The sequence below is a fragment of the Myotis daubentonii genome, chromosome 1 (genome assembly GCF_963259705.1).
Source record: "Myotis daubentonii chromosome 1, mMyoDau2.1, whole genome shotgun sequence".
Classification (NCBI taxonomy): domain Eukaryota; kingdom Metazoa; phylum Chordata; class Mammalia; order Chiroptera; family Vespertilionidae; genus Myotis; species Myotis daubentonii.
This window is the reverse complement of record NC_081840.1, coordinates 2,779,562-2,791,396: the sequence shown is the minus strand read 5'-3', so window position 1 is coordinate 2,791,396 and position 11,835 is coordinate 2,779,562. Positions and strand designations below refer to the sequence as shown.

Sequence of the window (11,835 nt, the reverse complement as noted above, 5' to 3'; positions counted from 1 at the left end):
CACTGGCCCATCCTCCCACCCTCCTCTGCATGGAGCATGGTGCCAGGTGCCTTCTCTGGCACCCACCTCCCAAGGGACCTGCCCTGGCGCCTGGGCAGTGACGTTTCAGGACAACCTCGCTTTGCTTTAGAGCTGACGGTGGCCACTGTGAAGGGGGAGACTCTGATTTCTCCTGATGTCCTTTGTGCCTTTTCCTGGGACACTTGGTGACGGTGGTGTGGCCATCTTCCAGGACATAACATGGAGCTCTTCTCTTTGTCAACTTTTTGACCACAGGTGAAGGCGACACTAGATTCAAGGGGATTGTGGGGCGAATGAAGGGCAATGCGGAGCCACCTTCCTTGTGAGCATTGCTCTCAGTGCTCACAACACCCAAGGCAACTTTATTCGGGCCTCTGCACAGATGAACATTCCTCCCATCGGCCTGCGGGTTTGCAGAGGCGACAGGACCCTCCTGCCTCCCCGGCGTCAACCTGCAGCTGGGTTGGCGACCTTTCCCAGGAGGAGTAAGCTCTGGGTGGTCACCTCCCAGACAAGCACCAGGAAAGGCCTGTTGAAACGGGTGTGGGGGGCCCACGTCATGTTCAGAGGCCGGGGTTGGGAGAGGAGGCCGGAGGCAGCCCCAGCCTTGGTTCCCCGCTCACTCATGTCCATGGCTGCCTTGTGCGACACCTAGAGGAGAAGAGAGGGCAGGGACAGCTCAGGACCCTCCAAGGGCAGAGTCTGCCCTGTGGGGCACCAGGAGAGGCAAGCAGAGTGTCCAGGTCTCCCAGGCCCTGCCTTCCAAGACGGCACCTTCGTGTTATTTTCCTCCTCTCCCCCTCTTCCCCTGCCATGTTCTGGGGGCTCACCCTGAAGGTGCATTTGCTCCGTGGTGGGGAGACCAGCGAGCCTGAGCCAGGCCGCAGAAACCCAGCAGTGCCCTCCAGAGCGTTCTCAGCCCCTGGGAGCATGTGGCACAGGCCCAGGTATCATTTTCCACCACCAGCTGCACTTCCTCTCGCTAAGCCTCAGTTTTCTCATCTCTATAATGGCCTGCTCAGCCTCAGTCAGCGGTTCAAATGCGCTCCGTGGAACCGGCTGTCTGTGGTGCTGGCTCTCTGCTCGCCTCAGCTCTGTCTTAGGAGGAAGTGTAGGAGACAGAGCAAAGTTGTCCCACACCTGGATGTCACTGAATGTGTCATCTCTATTCCGGACTCTGTCTCCTTGCTCTGAGGACTGGAGAGAGAGCTGGAAAAGGTGCTGCTGGGAAAGGGAGCCTCACAGGTTGTGGCATTAACGCACCGGCATAGGAAGGAGAAAGGAGAACTTGACTTTCAAATCTACACTTCATGTCAAGGGGGAGAAGACCTCCTCCCACCTGCCCGGCCCGGTGGCCTCCGTACCCGGAAGATGGTTCCATTCAGCCGCCCAGGGGCTCCCAGCAAGTCGGCTCCTAAGTTGAAAATGTTGCTGAGCCCGATGTGGGGAAGTATCTCTTCCAGGTTATATGCTCCAGAAATGGCAAACCTTGGCAAGTGCAAGTCCAGCACGCTGCGGAGAGAACCAGACAGGGAGGCCCCCCTGGCCGTGGGCAGCCTGCGTGCTGGCAGGAAGAAGTGTTTCCCAGAGTGAGGGGAACCAGTCTTCCTGGGACACTGCCTGCTGTGCCAGAACACTCCACAGCCCCCAGCCCACAGCCCTTCTCCTCGGACATTGTAGAGCTCGGTGGCCTCTTCCCAGGGCCCTTCAGGCCTCTCCGTCTGATCTGAGAAGGGGCACAGCGAGGGGGCTTTCTAGACGCCCGGCACTGGGCCAGGGTTTTTACAAAGCTAACTGCTCGGATCCACATACTTCCCACCTAAGGCGACTGTTGTTAACATTCTCCTACGTCCACGTCTGCTCCTCAGCAAGTCCTGTCGGCCTCGCCTCTGAACTACTTCCTAAACCCACCTATTGGCAACCCCTATACTGGCCCTTCGCCTCTCACCGTCTGAGCTTCAGGGTCTGAGAGGCAGTGACCGTCAAGCGTGGGCACCGATCGCCAGCGTGACTCTCCTGCTCCTGACATGCCATGACCGGCATTTCCTGGGTTCAGTTTGCAGGTTCTTTGAACACAGAGCAAACCTGTCCTTTTCTTTTGGGGGCTATTCTTCTCAGTTACTCGACAGTTACTGGGGGCACCTGCAAGCTGGGCTGGTGAACAACCAGCTCAGAAACTTCTGCCTCTAATGAATCCAGCTTGGAGAGCCGAATCCAGGTTAGGGAACCCTTACACTGTAGCAGCTAGAGTCTAGCTCCTGGGGGCAGCGTGAGGGTCCAGGTGCCCATGTGAAGTGGGGGCAGTCAGAAGTTGGGGTTAATCTGTGAAAAGGAGGAAACGGAGGTGGAGAGCAGGGCAGGCCCCACCCTTGAGGGGGGTTTGCGTAGAGTCGCCTCCGTACCCGGAAGATGGTTCCATTCAGCCGCCCAGGGGCTCCCAACAAGTCGGCTCTTGAGTTGAAAATGTTGCCGAGCCCGATGTGGGGAAGTATCTCTTCCAGGTTATATGCTCCAAAAATGGCAAACCTTGGCAAGTGCAAGTCCAGCAGGCTGCTGGACACACCCCAGGTGTCCACCCAATGCGCGTGAAGAAGGAAGTTACCAGGAAGTGTGCTTTCCCCAGGCTAGCGAACCGTCCTCCCAGCTGAGTGGACGGAGGGAGGCCAGACCGGAGGAGGGGGGCAGGTCTGAAGTTTTCATGCTGAAAGCCCATTAAAATGCTGCTCTAAAATTTAACTCTGGCCTGAGAAACATCTGAGATTTAGGAAAGTCACTTGGGTTGGTTTTGCTTCTTGAAGGTCCAAGTAAGAGGTCAAAACAGACCCATCCTGAAGGAAAACCTATTGGTCTAGAGCAGTGGTTCTCAACCTTCCTAATGCCGCAACCCTTTAATACAGTTCCTCATGTTGTGGTGACCCCCAACCATAAAATTATTTTCGTTGCTACTTCATAACTGTAATTTTGCTACTGTTATGAATCGTCATGTAAATATCTGATATGCAGGATGTATTTTCATTGTTACAAATTGAACATAATGAAAGCATAGTGATTCATCACAAAAACAATATGTAATTATATATGTGTTTTCCGATGGTCTTAGGTGACCCCCGTGAAAGGGTCGTTCGACCCCAAAGGGGTCACGACCCACAGGTTGAGAACCGCTGCTCTAGAAGATCCTATGAGACTTCCTCGTGAGACGGGGAAGAGGCAAGCTCACCCCAAGGGAGCTGAGGTGATGGGGTTGGACTCAGAAACTGACAGGAGCTATGTAGATTCACCGTCAACAAGGAAACGTCCTTGGACCTGGCCTCTGTCCTTGACCCATATCTCTTTTATTTGGTGCTGGAATCTCTGTCCAAACACAAAGCACCCTTTACTCTCCCTGGAACCTCGGTGTGGCTGGGGTGATGAGCGAAGGCTGGTGGTAGGCTAGAGAGGGATCAGGAGGTTTGTCTGTACTCCGCCCCTCGACGCTGGTGGATTCTGTGATACTCTGGCCAACAGGACAGGACAGAAGCTGTCCTTTTTAGCTGAGGCCTTAAGAGAGCAGGAGCTTTCACTCCGTGTCTCCTTGGAGCCCAGAGCTGCCATGTAACAATATCAATGATGCTGAGCTGCTGTGCAGAAGACCAAGCTAGCTTCGTGGAGACGCTGGATGGACACAGAGAGAAGGCCAGACTAGCTTCGTGGAGACCCTACGTGGAGACAGAAGACCAAGCTAGCTTCATGGAGACGCTGCATGGAGACAGAGAGATGCCTGCCCAGCCCTTAGCTATGACAGCCACCAAGCCCAGGCACCAGACATCTGAGCGGAGGAGTCTTCATGCCCCAGCCCTAGCCATCATCTGACTCCAATGCAGGAGAGACCCCACATCAGAACTGCCCAGCGAGGCTGATCCACTCACAGAATGGAGAGAGAGAGTAGATGTTGTTTTCCAAGCCATTCCGTTTTGGGGTGGTTTGTTAGCAGCAGAGGTCATTAGAACTCAAGGCCAGCTTTCATCCCAGGTGCCTCAAAAGGGACGACACACCCCAAGAAGGAGCTGGCTCTTGAAGGGGTCTAGCCAAACTGGAAAAGACTAAAACTACTGAGAAAACCACAAACTGACAAGCAGGAGACAGGAGGGGGGCAGATTGCGATCCCATTAAACTGGGATCTGATTTTACAGTGCTCTTCTTGGTTTTTAATTTCTTTAAGAAATGTTTTAATTAACAAAAAGATGCACTTTTAAGAAATTCACAGTGTCCTGTGGGAGTCATAATTATTCATAGTAATTGTCCTTCACCTGATTTTTTTGCCACAGCTGACCATCTTCTGACAGTAAATCATGATTTGGACAAAGGGAGAAGCAAGGGAAGGGAGGCTGAGCAGAAAGATGCCCGGGAGGGCGGAGAATGACTCAGCCCTCACTTTCCCCGGTGAGCACTTCTCATGCACCAGGTTGCTCCTCGATGCTCCATGTATATTCACGCGGCTAATCCTCCAAACAACCCAGTGTGGTGGTGACCAGGGCCTCGGTGTGCAGGGGAGGAAATCTGAGGCCCAGAGGTAAGAAAATTGCCCAAGATCACAGCTGGTCATCCTAACCTAGGGTTGGCCCCTTGCACTTGGAGTTAAGAACAGCTCGGGGACCTGCACCAGGTGTGCCGGAGTCCTGCTCCTCGTCGCTTACCTGGGCAGGAGCAGCTGGCTCCATGTCCGCAGGGTCTCGGGCTGCAGAGCCGCCTCCACCTGCTGCATTTGCCCCGGGTCCGGGAGGATGAGCAGGGCCAGCGCGTTGCCGCTGTACTCGATCTGCAGCACCGTGCAGGCCCGCTCCTGGTCGTACAGGAACCTGTGCATTTCCTTCTGGTGCATCATGGGGATGTGGAGGGAGGTCCTCTCGTTCACGAAGAAGCTCTCTTGCTTCGGGGTCTGGTAGCGCTGGAAAGGATGCTTCCACTTGGCTTGGGACACAAAACCCGTAGATCCGTGAGGACACAGAACCCATAGAACCATGAGAACACAAAACCCATAGAATCGTGAGGACACAAACCCGTAGATCCGTGAGGACACCCAACCAATGACCAAGTATCGCCGATCCTCTCTCCACAGCCACTGCTGTATCCGAGGCCACCCTCTTCCTCACTTTGTTCCACTTTAAGAACGTCCTTACTTGTCTCTCCAACCCTCACTTCCCCCAACCCATTTTCTACATTGTAGCCAGACTGATCTTCCTCAAAACCAGGGGTCCTCAAACTACGGCCCGCAGGCCACATGCAAATACAAATATTGTATTTGTTCCCGTTTGTTTTTTTACTTTAAAATAAGATATGTGCAGTGTGCATAGGAATTTGTTCATAGTTTTTCTTTAAACTATAGTCCGGCCCTCCAACTGTCTGAGGGACAGTGAACTGGCCCCCTGTTTAAAAAGTTTGAGGACCCCTGCTCAAAACAGATGTGGCCATGCCCCTTCCCTCTTCCAGCTGTTTGGGAATCCTGGGTCCCAGAGACAGTCTAGGACTCTCAGCACAGCTCAGGCTCATCTTCTCACTGCAGCGCTCGCAATCCCCCAGGCATCCCCCAGGTCCTTCTGTTTCAGTCCAACCAGTGTGCTTCATTCCTGAGAACACGTGGTATCTGTGCCTCGGGCTTCTACTTACACTGCTGTCTCTTCTGAAACCCCTTCTCTCCGCCTCTCCCACAGCTTCATTCTTCATGTCTGGCTTAGATTCCTTCTCTCCCAGGGAGCCTCCCACCTCTCCCCAAGGCTGGGCGAGGGTCTCTGCGGGAGCCCATGGCACCCCCCCCTCCCCCTGCAGAGTGCCGTTCCCACTGAGCTGTGACTGCCTTTCTCCTCATCTACAACGCACGCACGTGCAACCCTGCGCTACAGGGTGGGGAACCGTCTCTTACCATAAATCTCCCAAGCCCTCTCACCCAGCCTTCCTCCTGGGAAAAACATCAAACAAATCCCCCTGAGGGTATTCTACGAAACACCTGGCAGTCCTCCTCCCCATCGGCATGGCCATTAAAGGCAAGGAGAGGCTGAGACGCTGTCCCCGCCAAGAGGAGCCTAAACTGACATGACTGAGTGTACGGTAGATCATGGATGGGACCTCGGAATAGGAAACAACATGAGGTAAAAACAAAAAAGCATGAAAAGTATAAAGATATATGTATGAATTCAGGAAAGAACTGAAGTAAAAACAAAAACAAAAATTGTGACATGTTCAATGCAACAGTCAAAATTATATAAATTATAACATGGTAATGACACTAACACGTAAGTGTGAAATAATACATACAGGACGAGAGCATTTGTGTAAAATCTTTACACACATTAGTGTGTAACTGATGTATATACCCTTAATGAGCTCACGGTGCACACACATGGGTGAGGGGGATGCACACCTGCCCGAGGACAGTCCTGGCCTCCGGGAGGGACGGAGGGAACCAAAGGGGATGAGGGAAGCATTAAAAAGAAATTGAACTTTATCTGTCAGATTTTTTTTAAAGTATGAATGAAATGGTAAAATGCTAATGTTTTCATTCTTGGTGGGGGGAGTGTATGGTGGTTTTATGTTTTTCTTTGTATATTTCTGTATGTTTTGAAATCAATAATAATATAAAATAATATATTTGCCCGGCTGGTGTTGCTCAGTGGTTGAGCGTTGACCTATGAACCAGGAGGCCACAGTTTGATTCCCAGTCAAGGCATGTGCCGGGCTTGTGGGCTCAATCCCCAGTAGAGGACGTGCAGGAGGCAGCTGAGCGATGATTCCCATCATTGATGTTTCTCTCTCTCTCTCCCTCCTCATTCCTCTCTGAAATAAAAATATATGAATAAGTAAAAGACATCTTTCTAAAATTGAATTGTTAATAGAAAAGTGAGACTGAGTGTATAACAAAACGAATCAGAATAAAAATAGAATAGAAAAAATAGCAAGAGAAACCAACTATTTGCAAATGAAGAAGTAGTGGTATAAGAACATTATTGAAATACTATAGGGCCGGTACATGAAATTCATGCACTCAGGGCAGGGTCCCTCAGCTGGGCCTGCGCCCTCTCACAGTCCAGGAGCCCCTGCCGGGAGTGTCTCTAAGCCAGCAATCAGACATCCTTAGCGCTGCCCTGGAGCCTCTCCCACCACTGCTGCTGGGCTCGCAGCTGTGAGCCTGGCTTCTGGCAGCGCACTGATCACCAGGGGGCGGCTCCTGCATTGAGTGTCTGCCCTCTGGTGCTCAGTGCATGTCATGACAGGTCATTCCACCGTTCGGTTGATTTGTGTCTTAGCCTTTTATTATAGGATGCAGGGGTCACTGCCTTAAGAAACATTTGTGACTTTAGGATGGTGTCTTTGAGGGAGAGGCTGGAGGTGGAGGGTGGGGCCGCGGTGGTGGGCGGAGCTGGAGGTGGAGGAAGTGATCAGTCTGCCAGGCTAGCACTCACCTTTGAAGAAGATGTAGTTCAGGAGAACCATGGGCGTGTCCTCGCTGAACCCCTGCAGGCCATCCACCACCTGCCCGTACGTTTGCTTCCTCACGTAGTCATTCATCTGCCTCCAGGCGGTGGCAGAATCCGTGAGGTTAACGGAGAAAGCCACGGCTCCATACAGCTCCCTGATGTCGTCCAGAAGGCGCTGACGAGGCTTCAGCTGCTTGTCCAGGAACAGGGAGTGGCCTGCTTTCAGCTCCAGTTTGGGACTGGGCAGGTCAAGGGCGTGGATGAGGCTCTGGAAGCCGCGGTGGATGCTGGCCTGCGGGGTCTCCGTGAGGTTAAAGCCCAGGCCCTGCAGGATCTGGGTCGAGGTGTCGGCTTGGGCCCCGAGAGAGAGCAGGGCCAGGGTGCTGGCGATGCTCACCGGGGAGAAGAGGATGTTTCCTGGGGTTTCCGCTGCCAGCTGCTTGTACACGCGCAAAGCAAAGCTGGTGATGGTGGGTGTGACTTGGCGGTAGGCGGGCGCTGGCTCTGGGAGCCCACCCCTGGGGGCTTGAGGCAACCCCGGGCTCTTGTCTCCATGGGCAGAGGCCAGGATCCCTGCTCCCAGCAGCCACAGCCACAGCCACGCTGGCTCCATCCTCTGAAAACAAGAGGTTGAGCACATCACTCAGTGACGTCACAGCTCCCCATTGCTCCCTCCACAAACCTCACATCCAGACTGTATCCCACAGGGTCATGAGGCCCTGCAGAGGATGAGGGAGGGTGAGCAGCCCGGGCTCGGGACACTTCCCCCCAAGGCTTCAGTCAGAGTGGGGGCCTTTGTCTGCTCTACATATTGATACGTTACAGGATGTTGCTGAGAAAAGGACTCTGGGTTATAAAAGCAACTTCCATGGTCCCCTCCCTCCCTCCCATGGTCTGTTTTCCCTGCATCCATCTTTCCTCCCTCCCCACTCCCCCTCCCCCTCCCTTTCTTTTTTCCCTTCTTTCCAGTCATTCCTCTAATTCATTACGTTTTAACGAGATGAGAACGATGCTCAGAACTCCTGAGCGAATGTTGAGGACATGGTGGCAATGCGTGTTGCTGGTCCTCCTTTGCATCTGGGTGTGACCATGAGCTATAATCTCGCCAGTCAGTCGGAGAGGAGAGGAAGGCGTGTGTAACTCCTGGGACAGGCCCCGGCAGGGGGAGGCGTGCCCTCTCCACGTTGGTCTTCCATAGCCGGAGTGTGGCTGTGATGGGCAGCCTCGGGGGCCTTGTGGATGAGGGCAGCCTTTGAGGGAGCCTCGCCAGAGCTGGATGGAGCCTGGGGGCCGACGTGAGAGAGAGATCACCTCTGCCTCCATCAGGCTCATTTCCTCGAGCACCTCTTGTCACATGCCGTGGCTCAAACTCTCTCTTAATTGATCAGAGATTTTGGAAAGATTTCTGTTATGGGTTTCATTGTGCCCTCCCCGCCCCCCATTCATATGCTTAAGTCCTGATCCCCAGTGTCCGGGAGTGTGGTTCTGTCTGGAGATCACTGAGATGTAGTAACTAGTTACGCTGACCCAGTAAGACTGCGTCCTGATAGCAAGGGGAACTTAGACCTGGACACATTTGGGAGAACGCCGTGAGAGGAAGGCAGAGATGGACAAGCCCGGGCCCCAGCAAACAGCCAGAGACCGGAGAGGCCCGCACGGCCTCCCTCAGCGCAGAAGGAACAGCCCCGCCCACACCTCGACCTTGGCCTTCTGGCTCCAGAACCAGGGGACAGTGCATTTCTGTGGTTGAAGCCGCCCCGTCTGCGGCCCTGGGTTATGGCAGCCGAGGCCACTAGTCCAGCGTCTCTCCTGCTTCAGGCTCCACCCTGAGGAGCCAGCTCAGCTTGAGGGGAAGCCGCAGTGGAGACAGGCCTGTCTCTGCTCACCCTGCCCTGTCTAGTGCCCCGCCCCTCTCAGGGTCTCCACACCCGCCCAGGTGCTCAGAGCCCACGCTGCCACCAGAATCCACACCTGATGTCCCGGTGAGGAGAGTGCCGTCCCCTGCTCCCTTCAAAACGGACACTTGCACCGCCCCCTTCCATCCCGGCGGCCCTTGTCCATCTGTCCTGATTGTGTGTGTGTCCTAATCAGCACCTGAATACGATTTGCCCAGACCAGTGGCCTCTGGATAGATGACCAGCGCCACGGTGGTGTGGGAGACACCATATTTCTGCAGGTGCCTACAGAGCCTGTGCCCTAAGTGCCCTGCCGAACCCCAAGGCCAGTGGTCAGGAGATGAATGCAGCCGTGGTGTTGGTGATGTTGAAACACTACGATGTTGAAACGCCGGTCAGAGGCCTGTGCGGCTCCAAGACCACAGCCTGCCTGCAGCTCCGCTGCTGTGGCTTGCTCACCACCCTCCGCTCGCCGTGGCCTTTCTTTTGAGGGGGATTTGGAAGAAGCAGAGCAGTTGAAGATTTGGTCTGCCCAGGGGAAAACAAGAAATACAACTATGACGAAACTGTCTCTGGCTTATGCTCCCTGTCCCGTTGAGTGGGCTACCATTTCCTACCTACTCTGACCAGGCGTCCCGGACTCGCTGAAGGGTCTGGTCCCAAAGGGGACGGAGCTGCTGCCAGGCCTGGGTCTGGATCAAGGCCCCGCAGTCACTCACTGAGCGACACTGTGCAAAGGAACCTCTCTGAGCCACGGGGTCCCCATTTGCAAAATGCAAATGGGATGCCTGCCTCCGGGCGGGTCACGTTGGCTTCCAGGACCTGCCGTGGCCTGGCGCCTGGCACAGGAGTGTGCGCAGTGTTCATTTCACCCTCTGCTGAGGCGGGGTCACTCCACCCACCTGCCTCTTCCATTTCCAGAGAGACCCAGAGGAAGTGACGCGCTGCACGCGTTAACTACAGTGTGCCCACGTCCTGTTTATTTGTGGGGATATCAGGCGCAGCGTACCAGTGGTCCCAGCCGGAGGTGTCCTGCAATGCAGGGGAGGGTGAGTGCAGAGGGCGGAGTGTCTGGGACCATCTCAGATGGAGCAGGGGTGCTGTTGGAGTCCAGTGGGGGACAGGATGCTCTGAAAGGCCGGCTGCCTGTGTGCTGGAGAGTAGCCCTGCCCAGATGCCCCCTTTGAGAAACACTTGCTACATGCCCTTTCGGTAGGAGAACCTTAAGCCATAGGCATTCGCATCCCTGCTGTGCATGTGGAGATACCCAGACGCGGGGCCCAGGGACCTGCCGGGTGAGGGAGGGTCAGATCCAGACCAGGCTCCCAGAGGGCCCTTTTCAAACAACAGGGCCCCTAGGACATCTGCTGCGTCAGCGCTGTCATCTGGCTTTGGGCTGCATTGTTCTGTTTTCTCCTCTGTCTGCCAGCATTACTGGGAGTTCCTCTCTCAAAAATGTTGAAGACCAAGTTTTTCATAAAAGGTTATTTAAAACCTGAGGTTCCTCCTTTAACCCTTAGAAGAGTACATCATGGCATTTTCTCCTTTAGGGGGACTCGGGCCTCCCATCCCTGCTGCTAAAGCCAGAGATAGAGAGAGAGAGAGAGAGAGAGAGAGAGAGAGAGAGAGAGAGAGAGAGAGACCCTTGCCTTCATTCCCCGTGCACATGGGACTCACAGAGAGGCGCCAGGCGGGCCCTGGTCTTCAGTGCTGCGCGGCCTCCAACCACAGGAGAATAGTGTTTGCAGATCACAGCAGCCGGGTCAATATTTGTCTGGCCAGTTCCTGGAACCAGGAAGGGACCTGGGTGATTAGCAAACAGGAAGGGACCTCTTTTTTCACGTATCCATCCCGCCGGCCCAGCAGCAAACAGCGAGTATGATCTGGACCCGCTGGGTTGGCGGAGATTCTGACATGGGTGCTGCCGGCGGCCAAGGGTGCTGAAGGCAGGGGTCGGGGGACGTTGCTGTCCATCCTTTACGGGTGCTGTGTGCTCCGGGCAGCAGTCCTTAAGCAGCGCCCTCACCTAGGAATGCGAGATGCTAACTCAGCCTGCCCCGCCAGCATGCATAGCACGTGTGACTCAATCCATCCTGCCGTACACCTTAAACTTACACAGCGATGCGTGGCGAGTGCTTCCCAGTACAACTGGAAAAAAGGAATGTGAGAGAGGCACAATCGTTCCCTACTTCACAGAAGGGAAACTGAGGCTCTGTGAACTTAACTGAATGCCGTAACCTGGGTGCTGGGGCCACTCAGAGACGGTCTGCCTCTCCAGCCAAAGCCATTACCTCTGACCACTCAGTGCTCCCCTAAGACTTCAAATAAACAGAGTCCGTGCACAGAGAACAGCCTGGGAGGGAACTCAGAAAACAGAGCAAAGTGTCCTACCCTCCCTTCTTTCCCCTCCCCTCCCCTCCCCTCTCCTATGAGCTCCGTAGAGTGGATCATGGACCCGCTCACCGCGTGTC

At 54.5% G+C, this 11,835-nt stretch overlaps 1 protein-coding gene across 3 annotated transcripts; it reads right to left on the bottom strand.

The window, feature by feature from the left end:
* Positions 1 to 424: 424 nt before the first annotated feature.
* Positions 425 to 11,158, bottom strand: LOC132229147 (serpin A11-like). Of its 3 annotated transcripts, none has more exons than XM_059685900.1 (5): positions 11,042 to 11,158; positions 7,455 to 8,085; positions 4,695 to 4,968; positions 1,386 to 1,533; positions 425 to 672 (listed from the first exon to the last, which is right to left on the bottom strand). In XM_059685900.1, exons 2-5 carry the CDS (start codon positions 8,080 to 8,082, stop codon positions 469 to 471), a joined length of 1,254 nt encoding a protein of 417 aa, XP_059541883.1. In that variant the 5' UTR covers positions 8,083 to 8,085; positions 11,042 to 11,158; the 3' UTR covers positions 425 to 468. The 3 variants fall into 3 exon arrangements, with proteins under 3 accessions (XP_059541883.1, XP_059541890.1, XP_059541898.1); XM_059685907.1 differs by lacking the exon at positions 11,042 to 11,158 and adding an exon at positions 9,441 to 9,653; XM_059685915.1 differs by lacking the exons at positions 425 to 672; positions 1,386 to 1,533 and adding an exon at positions 2,226 to 2,571.
* Positions 11,159 to 11,835: the final 677 nt, after the last annotated feature.